The sequence below is a fragment of the Acomys russatus genome, chromosome 1 (genome assembly GCF_903995435.1).
Source record: "Acomys russatus chromosome 1, mAcoRus1.1, whole genome shotgun sequence".
Lineage (NCBI taxonomy): Eukaryota > Metazoa > Chordata > Mammalia > Rodentia > Muridae > Acomys > Acomys russatus.
In genome coordinates this window covers 25,239,487-25,267,248 of record NC_067137.1, presented here as the reverse complement: position 1 = coordinate 25,267,248, position 27,762 = coordinate 25,239,487, and the positions used below count along the sequence as shown (strand labels likewise).

General features: G+C 49.8%; 1 protein-coding gene and 1 pseudogene across 1 annotated transcript; one reads left to right on the top strand and one right to left on the bottom strand.

Moving 5' to 3' along the window:
- Positions 1-4,135: 4,135 nt before the first annotated feature.
- Positions 4,136-4,942, bottom strand: LOC127186766 (fibronectin type III domain-containing protein 4-like; annotated as a pseudogene).
- Positions 4,943-5,655: 713 nt separating this feature from the next.
- Adgrf3 (adhesion G protein-coupled receptor F3) lies at positions 5,656-26,394 on the top strand. The gene is made up of 15 exons (XM_051155912.1): positions 5,656-5,663; positions 9,081-9,288; positions 13,735-13,795; positions 14,183-14,323; positions 14,736-14,912; positions 15,588-15,806; positions 17,360-17,569; positions 18,569-18,712; positions 18,900-19,096; positions 21,349-21,528; positions 22,520-23,896; positions 24,431-24,472; positions 24,558-24,620; positions 24,984-25,040; positions 26,260-26,394. The coding sequence occupies exons 1-15, from the start codon at positions 5,656-5,658 to the stop codon at positions 26,290-26,292; spliced, it is 3,117 nt and encodes a 1,038-aa protein (XP_051011869.1). The 3' UTR covers positions 26,293-26,394.
- The last annotated feature ends 1,368 nt before the right edge of the window (positions 26,395-27,762 follow it).

The following is a 27,762-nucleotide window of genomic DNA, read 5'->3' as shown; positions in this document are numbered from 1 at the left end:
AGCCAGGGCTCCATCCGTTGCAACTCTTCTCTCTTCTGACTGACTTCTACCCTCCGCACACTCTGCAAATCTCTCTGGTGCCTGACTGGACTGTTTTGAGGATTAAGTGAACCGGAGTCAGGCAGGCATTTCCACAGATGCCTGACACCCATTAAGTACCATCATCTCTCCTCACTCTGAGGTAGAAGCTATTATTATTCTAAATTTACATTTAGAGAAATTGAAGCATTGAAAGTTAAGGAATCTGTTCGTGTATGTACATAGTTTTTTGATGGCAGGTGTGCTATTTGGATCTATATATGTTTGATTCCATAGCTATCCTCTAATGTCTTTAATATGCTGCTGCGGCATCTGTACTAACAGCTTAATTATTCTTATTCATTCTTATTACTTTTTGAGGCAGGGGCTCTCTCTGCAGTCCTAGAACTCGGTTTGTGGAGCAAAGTGGCATGAAACTTCCAGAAACCTGCCAGCCTCTGCTCCTGAGTGTTGGGACTAACGGCAGGGGCTACCATGCCTGGCTATCCTTATTTTTTTTAAAGAAGGTGTTACTTACAAGTCAAGTTGGCTTGGAGCTCACAGCAATCCTCCTGCCTCAGCCTCCCAAGTTCTAAGATTACAGGCATCAGCACCATGATCAGATAAGAGACTTGTTTTTGTAGTGCTGGGGACGAACATAAGAGCTCACGCATGCTCAGTGTGTGCTCTATCGCCAGCAGCATCTCCTGCCAGCGGCACACTCATTTTGTATGTAGATGTTGGGGGGGTACATGTGCCTGTGTGTGCATGTAGAGGTCAGAGGTCAACATCAAGTGTCTTCTCCATTCTGCATCTTATTTATTTATTAATTTTTTAAAAAGACATGGTCTCTCATTGAACCAAGAGCTCCTGAGTGTGGCTAGCCTGGAGTTTTAGGACGAGGCCTCTAGGGACTGCCTGGCTGCCTCCCGAGCGCTGGGAGTGCAGGTGTGCATGACCTGTAATCGGATGCTGGGATCCTAACTGAGTTTCTCAGGCTTCAAAGCATCGGTTCCTCTATAGCTAAGCTGATTTGCGTTGTGTTAGCCTGTCCTTTCAATTCCAAATGTTCTTCTTCTTGTCTGTCATTCTTGACACAGCTTTACAGTTTAATTGTTCTCCTTGCTGGGCGCGGTGATGCACACACCTTTAGTCCCAGCACTCAGGCAGGCAGAAGCAGGCAGATCACTGTGAGTTCGAGGACAGTGTGGTCTACAAAGTGAGTCCAGGACAGCCAAGGCTACACAGAGAAACCCTGTCTCGAAAAACCAAAATACATAAATAGTTTCGTTACATTTATGGTGGGGTTCTTTCATGTGTAGAACTTTATTTTACTTTCTCCTAAGTCTCTCAGAGTTGTTCTCACTTCTGCCTTTCTTTCCAAATGAAGAAGCTAGGGACAGGACTGCGCATGACGAGGGTTAAAGCCACAGGTACCGTTTGGCCACGTCAGTGCTGGAGCTGACCTGAACTCAGTTCTCTTCACTCCCAAACCCACTCCTCGTTATGTCTCTGGGCTTCTCCCCTCCTTGCCCAGCCTCTTCGGAATCTGAGGAGACACACTTTCACAGCCCAAGAGGTTCAGCCGTCCACAGGGCTTATATCTAAAGCTCTTATTCCATCCTGTGTAAAGTTATGATCTGCGTCTATATAAACGCCTCCCACTCCAGAAAGAGCCTCTGACATAAGACAGGCAGATTTGATCCCTTACAGCCTAAGCTTGGAGCCTGGCACTCAACTGGTGTACATGATGCAATGGAAGCTTATGGTCGATAGCGGTGCATGTCGCCTACTCTAAGATCTTTCACAATCTTCTGCACAAAGTAGGCGCTCAAACGTATAAAACTTCTTACCCCATCTTTTTTTTTTTTTTTTTTTTTTTTTTAATGCCAGGTGGCCGGGGAATGGGAGAGGCACAGGATTCCTCACCTGAGGGCTCAGGTGCTTCAACTGCATGAGGCACACCGGTCACTGATGTTCCTGCAGTTACCTGGACAACCCGCCAAGCGGCAGCAGTGCCAGCCGCTGAGGGACAGGCAACTTGAGTGCGACCCACGTCATAAGGTCACATAGTGGATACGCACAAGGGTGCAAACAGCACTTGCACAAGTGCAGTGAGTCCTAGGGCGGGACCATAAACAAGGGTTGTCAATTTCTCTCCTTGACCAATCCCGCAGCTGCATGTGAACCTAACGGAGAGTTCAATCACTGTGTGTCTTCGCCCCTGCCTGGACCCTACTTCACCTTAAACTTAGGTTTTCTCACTGCTGGACGGTCAGGTGGGCTTTGGTTGTTTAAAACTCTGGACAAAAGCAAAGCAGGTGCTACAGGAGGCGAAAGACAATTCACCCAGCTGAAACCTCCACCTCACCCAAAAGTTATGGGACTTGCGCGAGGCCACTCAATGCTGATAGGCAGCGGCACAGCCCCATTTTACACAGAAGGAGGCAGATTAAAGGGGTCGCTTGCCGAAGTTAAAACAGCTAGTCAGTGGTGGAACCAGGATTCACCCCAGACTTAATAATTTATTAATTCCCAAGATGACTCAGCTCTTCTCAGATCACTGTCTTCATGCCCAACGTCTCTACCCTGTCAGAGTCTCAGGAAATGACCCAGGCTTTGAGGGATGTGTCGGTAGCTCTGGCTAGGAAAAGGGGAGGCACCCAGTTTGGTCATTGGGTAAACAGTGAGTTCAAGGCTGGTTGCTGAAATCCAGTTAGATGTCTTGATGGGTCAGTGCACAAGACAGACCAGAGATTGGCTCCCATTCTAGCTTAGAGCGGTTTGACATCTAGGTTGGGGGCTGGTTAAACAGAAAAGATATTATCTTCTTTGTCTAATTGAGATCCTTTCAAGAATTTTTGGTCTCATGTCTTGCATCATATCAGAGAGACTGAGTGAAATGTACAAAGGAAGCTATCCATAAACTCCTGAATGATCCAAGGTTGAACCTGTACCCCCCTAAAAGCATTACCCATTTAAAAGCATTACCCTCCTAAAAGCATAGCAGATCTCCAGGCAGATGCTGGGTCCCAAAGCATTGCAGCCACAGCAGTTGCCAATGGCAACAAGTATTTCTTTCCCTGCTCCTGCATCCCTCTAGAAAATTAAGAATGAGTAGAGGACAGGTCCCATGTTTCACAGGTAACAAATAGGTCCCAGAACCCGAATTATAATTTTTTGATAGGGGCATCCAAACCCCTCAGCTTATTTCTAGAATCCTCTGGATGTGTTACAGAGTATAAATATAAACTCATTTATGGGTTACAATTATTATTAACTTTGAATGAACAGAGATATAGATGAAAAAGAAAAGAAAGAAGAGGCACTGGTGTGCACAGGGTGAGGATACATGGCACCAAGGAACACATTAGTGGTAGCTGCTCTGTTAGCCCCCAAGACACTTGCTCAGCTCTTCTGACCACTTCCCCAGAGTGAATGGTGGAATCAAAAGAGTGGGAAGGGATTTGCTATATAACTCAGTGGTACAGCATTTACCTAGTATGCACAAGGTCATGAACAAAGTTTTTTAAAAATCTACTGTCTCTTTTATGTGACATGTCCTGGTTTCCATGGTACAAAGACTTGTGTGACTTCTCATTTCCTCTCTTCTCATTCGACAAAGGAAAGGAGGCTTCTAGCTTTCCCCTTCCTCTTTGTCTTTCCCCACCCAGTGAAGATGAAAACATTGGCACAGACATCGTATAATAAGTCTCTCCTTTTAGGTTGGTGGTGACTGACGTGAGGGGCCCTTGGCGAGCTGACAAGGTGTAGAGCTGTCTTCAGCATACCATACAGTATACCATACAGCCAGTTTCATTTGTTCAAGAACCTTTATTGGCAACAGGTCCCAGGGGTGAGGTCACGAGCAGCTGGAGGGGCTGCCAGGTGAGCGGGGAGCACCGGAGGCTCTGTGAAAGACATTGGAGTAGTGCAGTGTGGCATCTGCCTCTAGGCCCAGATGGTTTCTCTTGCTCACTAGAGGAGGACAATACAGACGGAAATACCCCTCTCTGAGGCCCAGAGGCAAGCTGTGGGGGAGCTAGCAGGTGACACTAGTCCTGGTGCAGGTGAGATGGTCCCTGTGCATCTGCTTTTCTCTCCTTCCCCTGCAGTAGAATGAGTTAAATCATCCTTCTATTCACCTGAGCTAGACTGTAGTTAGCCTTAAGCAAGTAAACAAGGGGTTAAAACCCAGGTTAAAAGTGACTAAGACAGGCTCTCACCTGGGCTGGAGCTGTTGGAAGGCAGCCTGTCAGAATCCTTGAGAGTGCAGGAAGTGCACTGGGGGACTCTCTCCTCAGAGGCCGATGATCCTGACCTGCACCATGTAGTCACTGTCTTCAACCAGGCCCCAAAGGGCACAGGCCCTGGTGGTGGTGTTCACCTCCCTAATTACACGCTGCCATTCTGTCGCTGCGTAGAGAAAGGAGAGTAACCTAGCCTCCGTCCCTCGCCACCAGGCTTAACTTGGGAGAGAGTCTGTAACATCCAAACACTCCAAAGGAGTAGTGTGGAGGTAGCTGGAGGGGTGTTCAGAGATCCAAGGGCACAGGTTGAGGAAACAGGGTGATTCATACTTGCTGGGAAATGGAGTAGCCAATGACGATGTTGCCTTCTGGGACGTCCCAGGACACTGTGGCCGAGTTGGCTCTGAGATGAGTGAGCACCACATTCACAGGAGAGGGAGGTCGGTCTGGGGGTGCCAGGGTGTTAACAGGTTAAGAGGTTTCACCCCCACACTGGCTCTGACAGACCGTCCCTGCGGGCGTCCTCTTTGCTCACCTGCTGGCACAAAACCCAGGTCACAGCTGACCAGCAGGAGGACTGTAGGACTCAGATATGGGGAAAGAGGCATCAAAGAAGCCATGGTTTCCACCGAGTTCGCTGGGGGCCCCAGAGGCATTCGCTTGACATCCAGGCAGGGATCCTGAAGGAGGCAGGAGTTGAGGGGGTCGAGTCAGGAGCAGCCCAGAACGCGAGCGGGATGCAGCAGCTTTACTAAGCTTCCCAGAGCCCACAGTCCATTTTCCTCACGTCTTTGCCGCCTCCGCAGAAGCCTTTCCGGTCAGGCGGTCTGATCAGACCACACCCACCTCCAGGGTCCTCGTGGCCAGGGGGCGGCCCATCTCTGTACTGGCACTGGCCCTACCCCATCCCGACGCAGGCCCACATAGGCGGTCAGCGCCGCCAGGCCAGCTGCGGGCAGAGCGGGCAGAGGCGGAGTTCCCAAGGGCTGCGGGTCTAGGCGGGCAGGGGGGGGGGGGGAAGGGAGTAGAGGGTGGAGGCCAGAGTCCCCAAGGACCACGTCTGTCTGTGTAGCCCTGGCTGTTTTTGAACTCCCTCTGCTGGTTTCTGGCTCCCAAGTGCTGGGATTGAAGGCATGTGCTGCCTCTGCTACCACCACCAGGCAACAACGGTGGACTCGCTAAGTCTTCACGTGGCTGAGGAATCTATTTCTAGCCAGCATGCTGGGGCAGGTTCCAAGGGGGCCGTGGGAAGCACTCAGTGCAGCTCACTTTATTGTACTGTCCTCTCTTGCTACCATCAGGCACCCTGAGTGGCAGGCCAGACGGACTCCTGCATGGATAACATGGCTATCTTCTTGCCAGTCCTAGTTGGCTTCAATCCGTGAGCATGGTCAGGTGAGGCGTCTGTAGGACTGGCCAGGCCTTGGGGAGCCTGGGAAAGGAACACGTAAGAGTCCACAGTATAATTGACAAAGAGAAGACACATGTGGGTCTTGCTTGCCATGTAAATGTGGAGTGGTCCCTCAGCGTATGAAGTTTTGCTGGTTGCTTCATTTTAAATGGTCTCTCCTTGTTTCAGAAAGGGTGGAAGGCAACTTACAAAACCTAGTCATCTGGGCGGGATCTGTGAGTCTGAGGCCAGCCTGACCTAGAGAGCAAGTTCCAGGACATCTAGGGCTATACAGAGAAACCCTGTCTTTAAACAAACAAACAGGGCTGGAGAGATGGCTCAGAGGTTAAGGGCACTGGCTGCTCTTTCAAAGGTCCTGAGTTCAATTCCCAGCAACCACTTGGTGGCTCACAACCATCTGTAATGAGATCTGGTGCCCTCTTCTGGCATGAAGGCATACATGCAAGCAAAACACTGTATACATAATAAATAAATCTTTTTAAAAAATAAAATAAAAACCAAACAAACGAAGAATAAAAGACAAAAACTCCAAAGGCTACATAAAGCACAAACTTGTACAGATTCAGATGGGGTCAGAGAGGAAGAGAGGCAAGAACTAGAGGAAAAGAGCAGGGTCAGGAGAGTGGACGCCCTAGGTCACCTGGGGTGATCCCCAAGCGTCTTCTCAGAGCAGTGGGTCCCATGTGACCACCTCTCCTCCTCCCAGCTCCTCTTCCCATCATCCCAGGCACCCTCTGGCTCCTTACATCTGCCCCTCTTCCCCCCCTTGAGGCCCTGTGCTAGGGAACCACCTTCTTTGTGGTGAGAGGGACAAGATCTTGCTATGTAGCCCAGGCTGGCCTCAAACATAACCTTCCTGCCACTGCCTCTGTTGGGATTTTAGGCTTGAACCACCACATCCTAAACCTCCTCCTTATTCTCTATCCGAATGGCCGCTAGGTCACTCCACATAGCTGACCGGTAGTGTGCCGCTGTGTGGAGGAATGTTTTGAGTGGATGTAACAACTGTCAATAAAGCTCTGTTCAGCCAATCAGCTGGGTAGAAGGATAGGAAGTGGATGGCAGGACTTCCTGGAGAGGGGGAGGAGCCAGGAGTTGACAATTAAGAATTGACGCTTGACTGGGAGTTGGAGGAGAGAAGCCTCCGGGAAGGATCAGATTGGCAATTGCTAGGGATATATGTAGGTTATGAGGATTAGAGTAGTTAATCTTAGTTTATTGTTAGATTAGTAGCGGTTTAGATTCTGCCCAGGGTAGTGCTTGCAGCTTTGAATTGTGTTTTGGACTCTTTGTGTCAGTTATTGGCTTCCTAGGCCAAACAGATACAATTTGTTATAACATAAGTGTAGTTTGATTTGGGGTAAGGCCATACAATGTTTATTTTCTTAATGTATCCCTGATGACTTTGATGCACAGCCAGGTTTGGGGAACTCGGCTAAAGAAGCCATTGATTTGGATCACCTGATGGCACTGAGGGCTTCCTGTCCATGTGGGATTGCAGTAAAGGAGCCTGGGTTTTTTGGAGATGCTCTTCCAAGTCCCACATCCCAGCCTTGTAGTGTAACTCTTACTAAGGTGTAAATGAGTTTACAATATTCTTTCCCTGCCCTCCCCCCTTGGTTTTTCGAGACAGAGTTTCTCTGTGTAGCCTTGGCTGTCCTAGACTCACTTTGTAAACCAGGCTGGCTTTGAACTCACTGCGATCCACCTGCCTGTGCCTCCTGAGTGCTGGGATTAAAGGCATGCACCACTGTGCCCGGCTATGCAATACTTTTAAGCTCGATCCTTTTCATGGAGGACTCTTCTTCACACAAAATATAGCTGCAGCAGCGGGAGCTAATTTCAGGCCCTGTGACTAAGTGAAATGAAGAATTTCAAACAATGTAGGTGTGGAGAGCTTCCAGTTGTCCCTTAAAGCGGTGGCTCCCCGTCTTGGCTCATCTTCAGAACTGTCTCGGAAGCTTTATAAAAATACAGTTTGGGGCTCTGAGGCACACCTGCTGGGGCTGAACTCAGGGTGTGTGTGGCATCCAGAACTGGATGGTCACTGCAAAACAGAACTCCCGGGGGTCGGGGGGTGCTGATGTTCAGTGAAGTCTGGGAAACCTGATTTTTACTGCACAATGTCCTTACTATCTCTCCCCCCTCCCTCGGTCCCCCCTCCCCAGGGCCCCCTCCCCAGGGCCCCCTCCCTTGGTCCCCCCTCCCTAGGTGCCCCCTCCCTAGGTCTCTAGGAAATGTTAGAAATTAGCATGACAACATCGATGGGAGGCACTTTACACAATGGGTATGAAATAGGTGGAAGTTGTCTGTCTCAGGATTCATGCAGAGAAATATATAAAAAATATTTGAGAAGGGGCTGGCATGTGCCTGTAATCTCAGTGCTATGGAGGCAGAAACAGGTGGACCCCTGGGCTTGCTGGCCAGTCAGTTTAGGTTTACTGAGTAAACCTATCTCAAAAAATAAGATGGAGAGCAATTGGAGAAGATAGCTGGGGTTGACCTCTGACCTCCACACACATGTGAATGTACAGCTGCATACATGTGCACACACACACACACATGAACATGTACATATATACACACAAGTAAAATAAATAGTTCACAAAGGGATGAAACCTTGTCAGGGATTGATGATAAAGGACAGTTGGGAATGATGTGTGTATGGTTAGCTCAGTTTTTGATGTCCTGCCACATTGAGCAGGTCACACATTATCCCCACTTTAAAACATCATCGTTTTTTGAGATTCCACAATTCGTAGCTAAGCATGAAGCTTGTACTAGCTCTCTGTCTCATGAGCACATTGCTTTCTTCTGATTAATTTATTGTGATGCTACAATGGCATAAAGTTTATACCGCATTAGGGACCCTCAGGTGATAAGGGTTCACTCCTTGGAGAGATTTTCAGGTGTATTTTCAAGAATGGGAGGGGCTCTCATAGGTCTCTAAGATGGAATATAAAGTGGTAGTTTTGGTTGGTTGGTTTGGTTTGATTTGGAGACAGGGTTTCTCTGCATAGCTCTGGCTCTCCTAGAACTCATTCTGTAGACCAGGCTGGCCTCGAGCTCACAGAGATCCGACTGCCTCTGCCTCCCAAGTGCTGGGATTAAAGGCTTGTGCCACCACTGCCCAGCCAGGCTTATGAAGTGGTAGTTCTGATGTTTGGCTTCCAGTTAGAACATTAAACTTGGATGCTGGCTTTGATGTGGGCTTACTTTGCTGAAGGTATTATTAACCCAGTCCTTGGAGTTCAGGGACACACCATCCCACATGCCCCAAAGCACGTGTCTCTGTGATGTGGTTGATCTCCGACCCCACTCTCTCACTGACCCTAACTACCAGCTGAGGTAGTCAGGATTCTCAAACACTCCCTTTTCCTCTGTGTTCCTCTGGACCTCAGAAACGACCCTATTGGAGACCGGAGATCAATATTCCAGCAAGTAGCCGAGCGGACTCAGAAGATTCAAGAGAAGCAGAAAGCGTTTGTGCTCAATGCAGCCGCTGGGGCGGGGCCAGGCTCTCCTTTCTCTGTGCACCTCTTCAAGCAAATGGGGAGTTTGACCTTAAAGTCTCTGAGGCTAAAAAGTGGAACCAGCTTACATATCCATGTAGTACATACTTTTAAAATCTATTTTAATTTAGGTTTCTTATGCCGCTACATCCCTTCCACCAATCCTCCGCCCAACACTAGGTAGGAGAGAAAGAAGGTCAGTGGGGAGAAAGCCGAGCTCTCTTTAGCTACTTCCGGCTGGCTAGGGTCATGGGTTCCTTGGGGCAACACCAATCTCAGTGGTCAGGATATCCAGCAAACAGCAAATGAACCAGGAGCCTTCTTCCCCTTCCAACCATCTCCTCAACGCGTCTTCCTCTCTCTGGGCTCTGATATTTATACCCTCTCCAAGTCCTCAGAATTCCACTAACTGAAGCTGGCAAAGGCCCCTCTCCAAGTCGCACAAGGCTGTTATCTGCTGTGGACAAATTAAAAGCAGCTCCATATCCCACACTTGGGATTGAAACAAAAACCTGTTTACATAGTACAACTAAGTTTTTAAAGAAACCAAAACTTCTACTACATGTCCATCTAGGATAAATAAAGTGTGGCTACACGTACAGAATGAAATCATGACCTTTTTACCTTTTTAGGACAGTAAATGGAACTGGAGGTCACTATGCAAAATAAACCAGACTCAGAATGTCAAAAACTGTATGTTTTCTCTCAGGCAGAATCTAGACTTATGTGACTGTGTGTGTGTGTGTGTGTGTGTGTGTGTGTGTGTGTGTGTGTGTGTGTGTTAAGAAATTAAAAAGAGGGGGTCGGAGAGATGGCTCAGAGGTTAAGAACACTGGCTGTTCCTTCAAAGGTCCTGAGTTCAATCCCCAGAAATCACATGGTGGCTCACAACCATCCATAGTGGAATCTGGTGTCCTCTTCTGGCCTGCAGGTACATGAACATATGCAGGGAGAACACTGTATAAATAATAAATAAATCTTTTTTTAAAAAATGAATTAAAAATAGAATATGAAAGAGGAAAAAGATTTTTAGAGAAGAAGGGCAGGAGGAGAGGATAGTGGACCCACGTGTGTCCTTCTGGGTGTGGTGTATAGCTTTAATCCTTGACTCTAGAGGCAGAAGCAGACACTCTCCATGAGCTCAAGATTAGCTTAAGCTATGTAGGCTAGCCAGGCTATACAGTGAGACCCTGTCTCAAAAAAAAAAAAAAAATCAGGATATATATGGCATGAAGTCAGAAGGGGGACTATTTGTGAAGAAAAAGGTGACCAGCAAGAAGGTGAGGGGCAAGGCAGTGGAGAAGAGGGATAAATAGGAAAACATTGTCAGGATAGATATGTATAAAACACAATGATGAGACCCATTACTCTGTACACACACACACACACACACACACACACACCACATTAAACTTACCTTACCTTTGGGGGGGGGGGTGGAATAATCAAAGGACATTCAAATCTCTCTGTGAGTCCAAACTGTGACTAGAAAGGCTCCTTGCCCCTCTTGGTTTATTATCTCTAACTACATAGACGCTGTCTATAACACGCAGTCAGAGATTCTCAACACCCATCTATCCAGCACCAGGAGGTAACGGGCGTCAGCTATTTGTCAAATGTAGTTCAGAGCCTTTAGTTTGTTTACCACAGATCTTCACCATCTCTTTCTCTTTTGTCCACAGAGCTGATCTCCATTGTAAAGTTACTAATGAGTCCATTGGCATTTCTTCTTTAGGTGTGTGGGAACACTGCTTCAGCAAGTAACCCTGAGGACAGAGCTTGGTACATACCTTAGCCAGCAGGAACTATAAGTACCTTCACTTTCTTTTTTTCTTTTCTTTTTGTTTTTTTGTTTTTTGTTTTTGTTGGTTTTGGTTTTTTGAGACAGGGTTTCTCTGCGTAGCCTTGGCTGTCCTGGACTCGCTTTGTAGACCAAACTGGCCTCACAGCGATCTGCCTGCCTCCGCCTCCCGAGTGCTGGAATTAAAGGCGTGCGCCACCACCGCCCAGCATACCTTCAGTTTCTAAATCACATTTCTCAGATGTTTCAATGTCGCAAGTTCTCTTTCCTTTATTTTTCATTATGTGAGTGCCTGTTTTACCTGATGGATTTGTCTGTGCACCATGTGCGTATAGTGCCTGAAGAGGGCAGAAGACGGCATCAGGTCCTCTGGGACTGGAGTTCCGGGTGAATGTGAACTTCCCTGTAGGTGCTGGATCCCTGGAGCCTTTGGCAGAACAGCCAGTCATCCTAACCACAGAGCCACTTCTCCAATCCGAAATGTTTTCATTTTTGTCAACAGCCTTTAATCGCAGCACCTAGAGACCAAGATAGGCAGATCTCTTTGAGTGAAAAGCCAGCATAGTCTGTAAGTTCAAAGCCAGCCTGATCCATATAGTGAGTGCTAGGACAGCCAGGGCTAGCAAAATAGTAAGACCCTAACTCAAAAAGAAAAGAGTTTGGGCGTCTGGCTCTCTAGCCTCTCAGGATGCCCTCTCATCAGGCATGCTCCTTGAGAAAAGACACAACCCTCAATCTTGGACTTCCCAAGACTCAAGTAAGGCAGAAATTTTTCTATTTGTTACAAAACCCAGCCTGCCCTGTGGTGGTGGTGCACACCTTTAATCCTAGCACTCGGGAGGCAGAGGAAAGCTGATTTCTAAATTCAAGGCCAGGCTGGTCTACAGATGGAATTCTAGGACAGCCTGGGCTACACTGAGAAACCCTGTCTTTAAAAAAAAAAAAAAAAAAAAAAAAAAAACGGAAACATTACCCAGCTTGAGGTATTCTAACATACCAGCACAGGGCACAGAGGCAAGGTCTTTGATGAAACAAGAATTGCTTTTCCCCTTCTACAAGGAGACCAGTTCCAGAGACCAGGTTGTCAAGTTTGGCACAAACACTTCTCCCCACATCTTGCTACCCCCTTTCTGTAGTCTTTCCAACCTTGGCTTTAGTTTCAAAGATCCAGCTTCATGGAAGAACTCCAAAGCAACCCAAGTCCCCTAGACCCTGAGAACCATGCCTGAACCTGCCTTCGTCGCCTGTGTCCTCTCCTCCCACAGAATCATGTGGGGTCCAGGTGGCCCCAGTGACCTGGAAGCATGTTTAACTGGTCACGGGCTGTGACACTTGCTCTGTCAGTTCAGTCTGGCTCCCTCTGTTAATTCCTCCCTTATTTCCATGCTAGCCTCTGGGAGAGGAAATTTGCATCATGGAGCAGCTGGAGGGCTTTTAGGCCCTGCTGCACAGAGCCATGTCCTCTCTAGCTCTCTCCCAGCTGCTCCTGGCCACGGCTCTTCCCCTGCTGGAGCTGGACTCAACATTTGTCCCCACAGCCCAGTCAGTAAGTACTGGGGTGAGGACGAGGTCTGCGGAGACCACATCCGAAGCCTCAGGTTGTAAGGGACCACAAGGTGTGGGATGAAAGGACAGGTAGAGGGAAAGGACCAGCTTGCCAGACCCCCAAGAAGCCAGTTTTCCTGCCCAGGGTGAGGGGACACTTCCATGTTTTTATCTAAGTCCCCACAAAGCCCCGAGGCACCAGCGGCTCTTTGGATAAAGGCTCTCTGGCCATGCTAGCAATTCAAAAGGAAATGAAGAGGAAACCTTTGCAGAGATGGAAGCTCACTGGCCTAGAGGATGGGTGAGGGGCTGAGGAGAAGCGGTAGAGCCTGGGCTTGTATTTTATTATCTACTTTCTCCCAGGAAGTAGCAATATCATTATTTATCTACATCTCAAAATCTATTGTAATCCCCAGATCTAAATCTATATCTGTGGTTTATCTATATCCTATCCTTGTCTGCATCTATATCTGTGGGTCCAGCTAATTTTATTTACTTTCTTGTTTTTTTTTTTTTTTTTATTGTATGTAGATCTGCTGTGTTACCCAGGCTGGTCTTGAATTCTTGAGCTTAAAGTGATATTTCTTCCTCATTATCTTAAGTGCTGGGATTAGTAGGCATGAGCCACCATGCCAATTTTCTTTCTGGTTTTATTATTTCTATTTTTGGGGTGATTATTGTTTAGGTTGTGTTGGTTTGGTTTTGATGTAGCCTAGGCTGACCTTGAACTTGCTGCAGTTCTGTTTCAGCCTCCTGGGTGCTAGGTTTGCAAGTATGTGCTGCCACCTGGTTTTAGACACAGATGCACATGAGATTTTGAGAGGAAAGAATGGGTTAATTTGCAGGACTCTTTGCCTCACTCTTATAGCTCTGGGCCCAGCCATTTCAATTAGCCTAGAGGCCCAGGGACAGGTAAATTCAGGAAGGAACTAAGCAAACATGTTGACTCCCAGGGTGTGCCTGGTTCCTGGTTTCAGGTGAGACTGCTGTCCCTGGCAAGGTCTCTGGAATTGTGTCCTTGTCCCCCCTCTTCTGAGTGCCTTTTCCCCCTTCAGATATTTATATTTGACCTCTGGCCTAAAGAAGAGCTCCCAAGAGACCAAGCCACAACCAAAGTAGCCAGGCTGTCCCCGAGGTACTCTGGGAGGAATTTGGGACCAGCCTCTTTCCTCAGGTCTCTCCTCTGTCTCTCTCCAGAAACTCAATCCATCTGGAGGGAAATCTGGGCAGCAACTGAACCAGAACAGTGGAGCAGGGGGTGAGTGGAGGGACTGGGGGGGGGGGCAGAGGGGCAGGGGCAACAAGGGAGGGGAAAGGAAGGCACAAGAGAGTGTGCAAGGAGATCCACAGGGAGATGCACAGAGAGAGGATAGGCTCTGGGGAGGCCAGACAGGTCCTACACCAGCTCTTTAGCTGGGAGATCTAGAGAGACTTGTGCACTTTTGCAATGACGACGTGGAACCATGGAACAGAATGCACCCCTACTGGGTGTTGTAGCCGCCCTGCATCCTGTGTGTATGTAGGCAGGCTATGGGAGATGACATCTGCTTGTGTCCCAAGACATGGCCAGCTGAGAGTGTAAGGCAAAGGGAGACTAGCTTGAGGCCTCACTGCTTCTTCTCTGATGTCCTCTTTGCCTCTGCAGAATCAGTGCTGGTCTCCAGCTATGTACATCTGCAATTTTCAAGCAGGACCTGGCCACAGGAGCTCTCTAAGAACTTTACTCTTCCTACTGCCTTGGCATCCCTTTCCCCAAGAACACTTACTGCCCTTGGCCTCACAACAGGTAGCAGCTGCATGGCAAAGGGACTCTGTGTGAATGGCACACGGTTTCCCAACCCTAGCTAGGCGGCTTGCCCAAGGTGCAGTGAGTTCTCCCTGTGTCCTGAGGAGGACACAGCCGGCCTCATTCTCCCCAGCCTAGATTCTTCCTCACCTCCTTACTGGGCAGACCCCCCCCTCCCTTCCTGTTCATGCCTCAGTGTTCTAACTTGAGCAGAGGATACAAAGTGCAAGCAGAGTGTGGGAAACTTCACCAGGGTGTCCTTGCCCAACACAGCCTGCTGCTCTGAGTCTGGGTTGCAAAAGAAATCCTCTTGGGGGGAGGGGTGGGCCTGATCTCCTAGGACTTCAAGAATCTTGTGTCAGCCAGGACTGAGACCTCACCTTCTCAGCCTGCCTGTCTCTCTCTGTCACAGAGTGTCGTGTTGACCACAATGGGACTAGGTTCTGCATTTGTCACCCTGGCTACCAATGGAACGCCACACTTTGCTCCCTTTACCCAAACTGCCATGGCCACAGGTCAGAAAGCGACCCCTGTATATGTCTCAGCTTCCAGGGCCCCATTCCTGGTTACTGCCAGTTGCTGCCACCTGGTAAGAAGGGTTGGGAACTTGGAAATCAGTATCCCCAAGCGAAAAGAACCACTTTCTGGAGTGTTCGGGGAGGCAGGGGGTGGGGGGGGGGGGGGGCTTTTGTTTTTTGTTTTGTTTTTCGAGACAGGGTTTCTCTGTGTAGCCTTGGCTGTCCTGAACTTACTTTGTCAATCAGGCTGGCCTTGAACTCACAGAGATCTGCCAGCCTCTGCCTCTCAAGTGCTGGGTTAAAGGCATGCGCCACCACGTCTGGCGTTGGGAGGCTTTTGTTTTGTTTTTGCATTTTCTTTGGACCTGTGTTTCTGGCAATTGGTCCAAGCCCAGCTGCTCCTCTGGCTAGGCAAAAAACAAAAACCCAACTATCACAGCAAGACACTGGACCTGAGCTTGGGAGTTGAAAAGTGAGGCTAATAAAAGCAGCTCTGGAGACACATGGGCAAGGGGAGAACCTTCCCTGAAGCAGCTTCGGCATCCTCAAGTCCCTGGAAAGTGGAAGCTGTAAACCAGGGAGCTTGCTACTCTACCTCTCAGTGGGATGGTCTGCCAGGCTGGGGTGTGCATGGCCACAAAGGAAGTTATGCAGGGTGGGGTGTGGAGGGGCAAGCTTCAGAGGGTGAGGGAGAGGAATGCTAGCTAAGGCCCTTCTTTTAGCCCCTGTCTCTTACCTCCCTGTAGTGCCTGCAAACCTGACTCTGGACTCCCAGCTTCAAAGGCATGGGGACACCCTGAACCTCACTCTCCTCAAGAAAGAGGAGGCTACAAACCTGAGATGGTTCTTGAAACACTCAAAGACCCAGGAGCCCATCTTACTATGGCCAGGGACAAATGTGTTCCAGATGTCCAGTGAGAGCCAGGCTGGCCTTAGTGTCACCCGCATGTCCCGTCACTGGACAGGTAACCCTCAACTGTTTCTTCTCCCTCCTTTTTTCCCCACAGGTGTTTGGAGACAGAGTCTCACTCTGTAGCCCAGGCTGATCTCAAACTCACTCTTTATCTCAGGCTAGCCTCAAACTCATAGTGAGCCTCCTGCCTCAGCCTCCCAAGTGCTGAGGTTACAGGCATGAACTGCCCACTTCTTTCTCTGCTCCTCTTCACCTCCCCCTCTCATTCCCCCTCCCCTTTTCTCCCCATCCCCCCACCCCCATTCACCCTTCCAAACCTTTTCCATTTGCCATTTGCTGGGAAAGCAAAGGCAAAGAGACCCATTATAGTAAACATGTCTGTACAACGGCCAGATGTTTGCATTATAATCTGGGGGGTTCCAAAACCCTTCAGGGCTTCATAAAAACTCAGTGTTGCCCTGATACATGAAGACGTAAAAACACAACGAAACCAAAAAGGGGGAATGCTGTGGTTATGACGTCACTTGTCTCCTCTCTCAGGATGGGCGGTGACATCTAGTGCCACCGAGACACTATGGAGAACAAATGCACAGCAGCTTGTAGCTCTGGTTGGTAACACGCTTGCCCAGCAGGCGTGAGACCATGGGCTCAATTCTCAACACCTTGTCAATCAGACAGCAGCGTTTGGGAGGTGAAGGCAGGAAGATGAGATATTCACAACCAGTCTCCACTACTAGCAGCTTTCAGGTCACATGAAACCTCCTACCAACCAAAAAAACAAAAGAAAAAAGAGTCTGGAAGATGTAGCATCAAAAAACAAAGAGACTCTGCCTCACATACGGTGGAAGATGAGCACCCACACCTGAGACTGTCCTTTGACCCTACACACAGGCCATGCGTGGCACATGCCCACCCGCACAGCAGACATGCTTACGTGTGTGAGTGCATGCACACAAACACAGACACACAAGGGCAAAACTGCCAGTCCTCTCATTGTTACTGATTTTTAGAAAAAATATTCCCAGTAAAAATTCATTACGTGGGAGATGTTAAAAACAGACCACTCGGGTACAGCTGAGAAAGACTGGTGTTTGTCTAGAGCAGTGGTTCTCAGCCTTCCTAGTGCTGCGACCCTTTCACACAGTTCCTCATGTTGTGCTGAGCCCCAGCCATAAAATTATTTTCATTGCTCCCTCATAACTGTACCTTTGCTACTGATAAGAATCATTTTCCAATGGTCTTAGGAGACCCCCGTGAAAGTGATTTGATTCCCCAGAGGGTGATGACTCACGGGTTGAGAATCCTTGGTTTAGATACTAAGGGACAGGGGAGCACTATAGGGGAAGGGGCTCACCTTAGAGTCAGTCCATCGGCACTGGCTAAGATGGACGGGCCAGGGGCCTCTTCTACAATCTCTTTCTCCTTGGGGGCAGGGAATGTTTTCCAAAAGGGCCGTTGCAGGACCTTCTGGCTGGGAGGAAGGTCCTGGCACTGAGCAAGGGAGTAGAAGCTGGAGGGCCTGGGCTGTGCTTTAGAAAGCACTGGAGAGCTGGCCTGAAGGCAGACCTGGGTGAGCCACCAGGCACAGTGGGCATCTCTCTGCAGGTAAGTATGAGAGCATCTTCGAGGCTCAGGGATTCAGGTGGAAGCTGCAGCAGGTGGTGACGTTGCCCTTGGAGGAGAAAGAAGTGGTCCGGCTTCCCAGCAAGCTGTCTGTCTCCTGTGCCACAACCACTGGCTTCCAGCTGAGCTGCTGTACCCCGCTCACAAACTTGGCCTACACTGCTACCTGGAGTCCTGGGGAGAATGGCCAAGGTAAGCGGCTATAAAAGATGAATGATGTGGCTGCTCCCTCGAGGGATGGGAGTTGGGTGTCTAGGCCCATCAGAGCAATCCCTGCTCTGTTCACAGATCCCATTCATTACACATTCCCACTTAACTGCTGCAGTAAATTACATGAGGTTAGCTTAATAATATCCTGTCTTTAAAAAAGAGGAAACCAGGGGGCTAGAGAGATGGCTGCTCTTCCAGAAGTGCTGAGTTCGATTCCCAGAAACCACGTGGTGGCTCATAACCATCTATAATGTGATCTGATTCCCTCTTCTGGTGTGCATGAAGACAGATCACTTATATATATATAAAATACAAAATTAAATATTTTTTTAAAAGGAGGAAATTAGAGGTAGAGTTATCAGTTAAAAGTACTTGCTGTTCTTCCAGAGGACCTAAGATCAGTTCCCAGCACCCATGCTGGGTGGCTCATTACCAGTTCCTCCAGCCCAGGGGATCTGAAACCCTCTTCTGAACTCTGTGGGCACCTGTACTCACATGCACATATCACACAAAGATACATATGTATGCACAGCATTAAAAAACTAAAATGAATCTTTTCTTAAGTGCCATACAAATAGCAAAACCAAATATTTTTCCTTTCTTTTTTTTTTTTTTTTTTTTTTTTGGTTTTTTTGAGACAGGGTTTCTCTGTGTAGCCTTGGCTGTCCTGGACTCTCTTTGTAGACCAGGCTGGCCTCGAAGTCACAGTGATCTGCCTGCCTCTGCCTCCCGAGTGCTGGGATTAAAGGCATGCACCACCACGCCTGACTCAAAAACAAATATTTAAAAATGCATTGAAACTCAGTCCCAGGTCTAGAGACCCAGTAGGATGCATTTCAGCAAAACCCAAACTTTGTCCCCACTAAGTGGATACTGACAAACCATCCAGCTCGTCCCCGTTGCTTCATCTTTGAAGACCGTGCTTAGCTCTCACCTGCTTCAGCCCATGACGGCTCCTTTTCTCCTCTCTCCTACCCTCAGCCTCCTTGCATAACATGTTGGATTCCCAGTGCCTTGTGCTGGCTGTCCAGCACTGCCCAGCAGCCAATACCACATACACCTGTGCCCTTCAGGGTCAGAACCTGGCCCCTCTCATGGCTTCCGTCTCCGTCACCGTCATCCAGGGTATGTGGGCCTTGGGTCCAGTAGACTGACCTCTAAGCTGCTTGTCCTTGGAACATGGGACCCCTTCTTTGTTGTCCTTCCTCTGCCTTGGGCCACTGGGTCAGGTATCAAAGCCTGCATTGCTTTTGGCTGGAACAAAAGCTCTGGCTATATTGTGGCTGCTGCAGCCTCACTGACCCTTCTTCAGATGGGGACACCACCTGCCCTGAGGACTTCTTGGTGGTTGCCTGGAACATCACCAAAGCTGACTTCATGGCCCAGGCCCCATGTCCTGTGAATAAGAAGGGCATGGTAAAGAGGCTCTGTGGGTCTGATGGCATATGGGGACCTGTCCAGAACAGCTGCACAGAGGCATCAATCCTAAACTTATGTCTTAAAGCCAAGGTAACTGCTTTCCCAGCAGCCCAGACACCTCTGCCTGCCTGCCTGCCTACCTGCCTGCTGCCTGCCTGCCTGCCTACCTGCCTGCTGCCTGCCTGCCTGCCTACCTACCTGCCTGCCTGCTGTCTGCCTGCCTGTCTACCTGCCTACCTGCCTGCCTGCCTACGTGCCTGCCTGCTGCCTGCCTGCTTGCCTGCCCACTGCCTGCCTGTCTGCCTGCCTATCTGTCTGCCTGTCTGCTTGCCTGCCTGCTGTCTGCCTGTCTGCCTGCCTACCTGCCTGCTTGCCTGCTTGCCTGCCTGCCTTGCCTGTCTACCTACCTGCCTGCCTGCCTGCCTACCTGCCGGCTGCCTGCCTGCTGTCTGCCTACCTGCCTGCCTGCCTACTGCCTGCCTGTCTACCTGCCTGCCTGTCTACCTGCCTGCCGGCTGCCTGCCTGTCTGCCTGCCTGCCTGCTTGCTGTCTACCTGCCTGCCTACTGTCTGCCTGCCTACCTGCCTGCCTGCCTGCCTACCTGCCTGCTGCCTGCCTGCCTACCTGCTTGCCCGCCTGCCTGCCTGCCCGTCTGCTTGCCTGTCTGCTTACCTGCCTGCCTGTCTGTCTACCTGCCTGCCTGCTGCCTGCCTGCTGCCTGCCTGTCTGCCAGCTGCCTGCCTGTCCGCCTGCCTGTCTGCCTGTCTGTCTACTTTCCTGCCTGTTGTCTGCCTGCCTGCCTACTGCCTGCCTGCCTACCTACCTGCCTGCCTGCCTACCTGCCTGCCTTCCTACCTGCTTGCCTGCTGCGTGTCTGCCTGCCTTTCTGCTTCCCTGCCTGCTTGCCTGTCTGTCTACCTTCCTGCCTGCTGTCTGCCTGCCTGCCTGCCTACTGCCTGCCTGCCTACCTGCCTGCCTGCCGCCTGCCTGCCTGCCTACCTGCCTGCCTGCCTACTGCCTGCCTGTCTACCTGCCTGCCTGCTGTCTCCTTGCCTGCTGTCTGCCCTGCCTGCCTGCCTACCTACCTGCCTGCCTGTCTGCTTGCCTGCCTGCCTGTCTGTCTACTTGCCTGCCTGCTGCCTGCCTGCCTACGTGCCTGCCTGCTGCCTGTCTACCTGCCTGCCTGCTGTCTGCCTGCCTGCCTACCTGCCTGCCTGCCTGCCTGCCTACCTACCTGCCTGTCTGCTTGCCTGCCTGCATGCCTGTCTGTCTACTTGCCTGCCTGCTGTCTGCCTGCCTGCCTACCTGCCTGCTGTCTGCCTACCTACCTGCCTGCCTACCTATCTACCTGTCTGCCTGCCTGCCTGTCTACCTGCCTACTGTCTGCCTGCCTACCTACCTGCCTGCCTACCTGCCTACCTGCCTGCCTGCCTGTCTACCTGTCTGCCTGCCTGCCTACCTGCCTGCCTGTCTGTCTATCTGCCTGCCTGACTGCCTACCTGCCTGCCTATCTACCTGTCTGCCTGCCTGCCTGTCTACCTGCCTGCCTGCTGCCTGCCTGCCTGCCTGCCTACCTGCCTGCCTGCCTGTCTACCTGTCTGCCTGCCTGCCTACCTGCCTGCCTGCCTGCCTACCTGCCTGCCTGCCTGCCTATCTACCTGTCTGCCTGCTGTCTGCCTGCCTGCCTGTCTACCTGCCTGCCTGCTGCCTGCTGCCTGCCTGCCTACCTGCCTGCCTGCCTGCCTGCCTGTCTACCTGTCTGCCTGCCTGCCTGCTGCCTGCCTGCCTGCCTGTCTACCTGTCTGCCTGCCTGCCTACCTGCGTATCTACCTGCCTATCTACCTGTCTGCCTGCCTGCCTGTCTACCTGCCTGCTGCCTGCCTGTCTACCTGCCTACCTGCTTGCCTGTCTACCTGCCTACATACTTGCCTGCCTGCCTGCCTGCCTGCTGCCTCCTTGCCTGCCTGCTTTGCCTGTCTACCTGCCTGCCTGCCTGCTTGCCTGCCTAACTGCCTCTCCTTCTCCTTCCCTCAGAATTTAGATTCAGCTTACCTGATGTCAGTTTACCTGTTATTCAGCCTCTCTCACCTGGACCCCATGCAGACCTAGGAAGGAGGAGAGGGCCCTCTAGGGAAGGGCGTGGGGGGGGGGGGAACGTGTTTGTCTCAAACCACAGTTCTATCAAGTAGTGTCTGTCCTCTTAACTTCAGCATCCATTCCTTTCACCATGCTCTCTTCTTCCTGCTCCTCTGAGGGGTACAGAGCAGAGGGGCAAGGAGCTGTGTGGCTCCTTCCTGACAAGGATTTTTGTGCCACCCAAATCCCACTGTCTTTCCTGTCAGCTGCTGCTGGAAGGCCAGGGAAAGCCTAATGAGGAAGTGCCACATATCTTGAGTCAGCTGCAAGGGCAGGTGGGGGCAGCCAGCACCCCCTCTGACTTACAAGAAATGCTGCACACTGTGACGTTACTGGCCAAGGTAGTGGCAGAGACAAGCACAGAGCTTACAGACAGTGCCCTGAAGGTAAGGTCTTAGAGTTATACTGGGAGCCAAACAGATGGTAGCCGGTGGAAGCTCTTCCATCATGAACGCTTCTGCCTTTCTGATGTCATGTGGGTAGCCCAACAGGGACCTCTTTAGAGTCCAGGTGCTGGCTCCTGCTTCCTCTGTTCTTTTTTTTTTTTTTTTTTTTTGCTTTTCGAGACAGGATCTCTCTGTGTAGCCTTGGCTGTCCTGGATTCCCTTTGTAGACCAGGCTGGCCTCGAACTCACAGTGATCCACCTGCCTCTGCCTCCCGAGTGCTGGGATTAAAGCGTGCGCCACCACGCCCAGCTGCTTCCTCTGTTCTTAAACACCAGTCTCCAAAGCCATGGAGAATAAAGAAAGCCTGACGTTGGGAGGCAGGAAAGGTTGGGGAGGCATGAGTTTCAGAGCCATGCGTGGGTACACAGCATGGGTACATTACACACACACACATACACACAAACACACCATACCTGGTAACCCAATACCCACAGAGACACTCAAACACAGTTGACATTGCTGTACTTATTGCTGTATGAGTCAAGAAAAACAAGAGGCAGCAATACCACACCCCTTTCCTGCCAGATACTAAACTGCAGAGTTAGCCAAGCAGACCTCATGTGGCTCTCAACTTCGGCACAGTGTGCTCTCTGCCACTGACCACCATTACTAGATTTACAGAACTGAACAGATGATGGAGTTGAAGAGGGACCTTTGTAGAACCTGAGAGGTCTCAAGGGATGCAAGTGGGAGAAGAGGCATTTGGCAGAGGATCTGGGTGTAGATTTGGAGACCATGAGCCTGAGAGGCCCTGGTAGCTGCTGGGCAGTGCCCCACTCCTCTGATTTAGAAGGCCTACTCCATAGACCCATCCCGTCACCTTTTGTCACCACCTTGGGTCTTTCCATGAAGGAAAGGGTGGGGCCTGTTGGTCCCAGCGCCCCTGCAGACTCTGGCAAATCACACTCCTCCTACTGTTGGCCACTGCAGGACCTCCTGACAACCACAGACAAGATCCTAGACGTGAACATCAGCTCTCTGTGGACTCTGGCCCAGGCCCAGGAGCCCTCGATGGGCTCAGATTTCCTGAAGGCTGTGGAGACCCTGGTCCAGAGCTTGAGCCCACAGCAGCATCCTTTCTCCTTTAGCTCGTCCAATGTGCTCCTGCAGAGCCAGCTCCTCACACACTCCTCTCCTGGCTACCAAATGTCCTTCTCTGCCTGGCCCCTCGTGCAGGTGCAGATTCCACGGCATTCACTGGCTTCGCTGGTCCGTAGTGGAACTAACGTCAGTATTACTAGCCTAGTACTGAAAAAACTGGACTGCCGTCTGCCCTCAAACTACACACAAGAGCTGTGGGGTGCCCCATATACCACGCCTGGGCTTATCCTTGTGGTCTCCATCACAACGGATGGCCAGGCCTTCACCCAGGCAGAGGTTATCATGGACTTTGAAGATATGAATGGAAGCCTGCACTGTGTCTTCTGGGACCACGATGTCTTTCAGGGTCGGGGAGGTTGGTCAGATAAAGGGTGTCAGGTCCACGCAGCCAATGGCAGCACCACCCAGTGCATTTGCCAGCATCTCACTGCCTTTTCCATCCTCATGTCCCAACACACTGTCCCAGAAGATCCCATCCTGGACCTGCTGAGCCAGGTGGGTATTGGGGCTTCCATCCTGGCACTGCTCGTGTGCCTGGCTATTTACAGGGTGGTGTGGAGAACGGTGGTTAGGAACAAACTCGCCTTCTTCCGCCACACCACCCTGTTTAACATGGTGATCTGCTTGCTGATTGCAGACGCATGCTTCCTGGGAAGCACGTACCTTCCTTCAGGGTACCACAGCTTGTTCTGCCTGGTCACTGCTTTCCTGAGTCACTTTTTTTACCTGGCCACCTTCTTCTGGATGCTGGCACAGGCCCTGGTGCTGGCCCACCAGCTGCTTTTTGTCTTCCATCAGCTGTCCAAGCACCTAGTTCTCACACTGATGGTGATACTGGGCTACCTGTGCCCACTGGGGCTTGCAGGTGTCACCCTGGGCCTCTACTTGCCTCAAAAGAAATACCTGTGGGAGGGGAAATGCTTGCTGAATGGAGATGGAGCCATGCTGTACACCCTCAGCGAGCCAGTGCTGGCCATCGTTGCTGTAAATGGGCTGGTCCTTGTCATAGCTGTGCTGAAGCTGCTGAGACCTTCGCTGTCAGAGGGGCCCCAAGTGGAGAGGCACCAAGCTCTCCTGGGGGTGCTTAAAGCCCTGTTCATTCTCACGCCTGTCTTTGGCCTGACTTGGGGACTGGGCGTGGCCATTGTGTTTGATCAAGACGCCATAGTCTCTCACTACATATTCACCATTCTCAACAGCCTCCAGGTAGGTAGCAAGGGTGGGGTGGCTTTTGGATGATCTAAGCATGCCCATCACCAGGCTCACGAATCTTAGAAAGACTGAATATAGATTCCAGTTCCTTCACTGCCTCACTAGATAAGCCTGGGCAAGTTACATAACCTCTCTTGAGTTTGTTTTTCCTATGATTTTGTCCAAGTCTGGAAATCATCAGTGCCCAATCTTAACCCAATCAAGAAAGGCCCTTGAGGGCCAGCGAGATGGCTCAACAGGTGATGGTGCCTGCTGCCAAGTCTGGGTTTGATCCCTGGGACCCAGATGGTGGAAGGAAAGAACCGACTCTCTCACATTGTCCTCTGACCTCCACATGCACACTGTAGCACGTACACAGGCACGTGTGCATGCACACCTCACACACAATACCAAATGGTGCTAATGTGTGTGAAAACTGAGGTGATTTGGGACACAGATTAGAGAAAAGACCTGAGAATAGAAGATGAGAGGCAGCAAGAAGCAAGCCTCGTCCAACACTAACAATTACCCCATCCCCATGCTCCTCAGGGTGTCTTCATCTTAGTGTTTGGCTGCCTCACAGACAAGAAGGTGAGTGCCCGGCTAGCTCCCCACTGGCCTGACCTAGAGGCCTAATTGTGCTCAACATAAGCAGGGCATTTTACCTTTCCTTCAGGTCCTGGAGGCCTTACGCAACCATTTCCGAGGTACCCAGTCCTCCAACTCTGCCATCTCTCTGGTGAGTTGCTTCAAGCTTCAGCTGCCAATAAGATCTGGCTAGCCTTTCTCCAGCCCCACCTCCCCCAGCCTCCTGAACCCTGAGAAAGGGGCCTAGCTAGGAGAGTAGAGCTATGCCTACCAGCCTGCACAGTCAGAATGGGGTGTGGGGGTTCCTGATGACCACCTGGATGCCTGGTGACCCTCTTCTCCATGGTCTCCTGCATCTAATACTCTGCTCCATGCTAGCATTTGGAGGGGGCCCCATGGGACACCAAAGTTCCCTGAAGGGCAAGTGAGAATGTTAAAATGGATACAACCTCTTCACAGGTGGGTGGGCTGTAATAATGATCAACCCCGACTGGGCCTTTCCATTTCTCCATAGGCCACAAATGAAACATACACCTCAGAACACAGCAAAGAAAGAAGTAGACATGGCCAGGTGAGACACAGGGTAAATAATGGAAGTGAAAGAGGCTGTGGCAAAGGCCTCCAGACCAAGTCTTCCCCTCCCCAGCAATGTTAGGGTCAAAGCCAGAACCTGTTAGATCCCAGTGCCCCACATCTTAACTTTTCATTTTTAAAAAGAAATGAACCTGGCCTTGAACTCATGATCTCCTGGCCTCCGCCTCCCAAGTGCTTGGATTACAGGCATGTGACATCATACCCAGCTCTGGCCATCTTCTTGCCAAGCAGCTCCCCCGCAAAGCCTTACCCCTGTGGCTGTGGCCATGCCTAGGTGAGTGGCAGCAGAGGCAAAGCATCAACAAACCAAGATCCCTCCAGAGATTCCTTTTCCCCAATACCAACTTTTAAATTATCTGGAAAGACCCTCGCCTCAGTTGGTGTGGTATGTATGATCATAAGCCCAGGTCTTGGGAATCTGAGGCAGGAGGATCAAGAGTTCAAGCCCAATCTAGGCTACACAGTGAGAACCTGTCCAAACAACAACAAATGTGTGTGTGTGTGTGTGTGTGTGTGTGTGTGTGTGTGTGTGTGTATGTATGTATGTATGTATGTATAATACATAATACGCATATATGTCATATAACCTGTGTGTGTGTGTTAAACCAACCAACCAATCCTGCCTTAAATGACATGCCCTTTTGGATCTGTTATCTGGAGAGGAAAGCTGTTTACGCAGGTGAGGCAAGGTATGCTGTGGCCCCAGCCCCAAGCTTTGGGGAGACAGACACTCCAGGATGATCCAAACATGAACTCATGTCCCTGGCAGGGGAAGTGGTGCTCTGTGATGGAATCCAGGTAGAAAACTCTCCTCACCCAGGGCTCTGGCTCAGGAAAGGTAGACTTTTGTTTCCACCAGTCACAGCATTCCTCGGGCAGCTCAGCAGCCCGCACACCCTAAATATCCAAGCATGATGAATAGAAGTAGCTAGAGCTACCTAGTGACCTGATAAAAAAGCTTGCCTTAGCTGGGTGTGGTGGTGCATACCTTTAATCCTAGCACTCAGGATTTATTTAAAAAAAAAAAAAAGCTTGCCTTGGCTGAAAAAAAGAAAAAAAGTCAACGTTCCAAAGAACTACAAAAAAGCCACTGTAATCAACAATGTATATTGTACTCAACAGTGTGTGTTGTAAATGCAAGGAAAAGGTTTTTATTGTCACTCCTGAGTAATTTCTTTGCTGTTTCTTTTTGATAGTTAAAGCTAGATAAAGACAGGATGATGGATTGACAGAACCAGATCTTCTGGATATTGAAGATGAAGAGCTGAATTCTGTTTCTTTGGGTGCAGTATTCAGTTACAAAGTTCTTACTAATATAATTTTTTTTTCTTTTCTGGTTTTTCAAGACAGGGGCTTCTCTGTGTAACGTTGGTTGTCCTGGAACCCACAGAGATCCGCCTGCCTCTGCCTCCCAGAGTGCTGGGACTAAAGGCGTGAGCCACTATGCCCAGTTTAAACTGCTTTTAAAATACAGCAAAAGAGGTCATTTACTAATCTATGAAGTGGCACATACATGGCATAGAAAAAATCCATAGTGAATTCAACTATTTAAAAAGGTGACTGAGAATTAAGCCTCATTAAAGCTTTTGACAGTACCCTCTTAAACGAGTAGGAAATAAAAATACATTTGTTCAGGCTGACAAGGGAGGAACCCGATCATTTCATATTGCTAACTATAAAGAGCGCGATTGTAAAACGTCAAGTCAGATTTTGGGAAGTGTTTTACAATAATTTTCAACTTTGCGTCTACTTATATGACCGCGATACAAAGGTGACCACTCATGGACTCGTGGGTTTCATAGCGCAGCAGCAAAATGGCGACTTTAAAACTGCCTCTTAGAGAATATGAACATTCGATTTTCTTGTGGTCTTATCCAAGATTTTCCAGTGGCCAAAATGTCTCTGAAGTAGCTATAAGTTTATACCAATCTTTATATGTTGCTTTTGCAGTATGTTCTGTAATAGCCAGGCATGGTGGTGTGAGGCTTGGTGTTTTTGTTCTGTTTCTCTTTTCTTTTTTTTCTTTTTCGGTTTTTTGAGACAGGGTTTACCTGTGTAGCCTTGACTGTCCTGGACTCACTTTGTAGACCAGGTTGGCCTCAAACTCACAGCGATCCACCTGCCTCTGCCTCCCGAGTGCTGAGATTAAAGGTGTGCACCACCACTGCCCAGCTGGTGGTATGAGTTTTAAATCCCACAGACTAGCAGATCTCTGGGTCTGAGGTCATCCTGGACTAGACAGCAAGCTCCAAGACAGCTAAGGCTACACAGAGAATCCCTGTCTCAAACAAAACAAAAGCAATGATCTGTAATCTCTCCTTGTTTTTTGTTTTTCCTATGTTTATGGGTGCTTTGTCTTTGCACCACATATGTGCAGTGCCTAAGAGGCCAGAGGAGGGTGTCAGATTCCTGAACTGATGTTACCAATGGTTGTGAGCTACCATGAGATGGCTAGGAATCGAACCCAGCTCTCTAGAAGAGGAGCCAGAACTCCTGACCAATGAGCATCTTCCCCAGCTCTTTGTTTATATGTTTAAGGTTTAGGAAAAGGAGAAGTCTGTCTTTCTCTAACTTAAAAAAAAAAAAAAAAAAAAAAAAAAATATATATATATATATATATATATATATATATATATGTATGTATACACACACACACACACACACACACACACACACACACACACACACATATATATAAA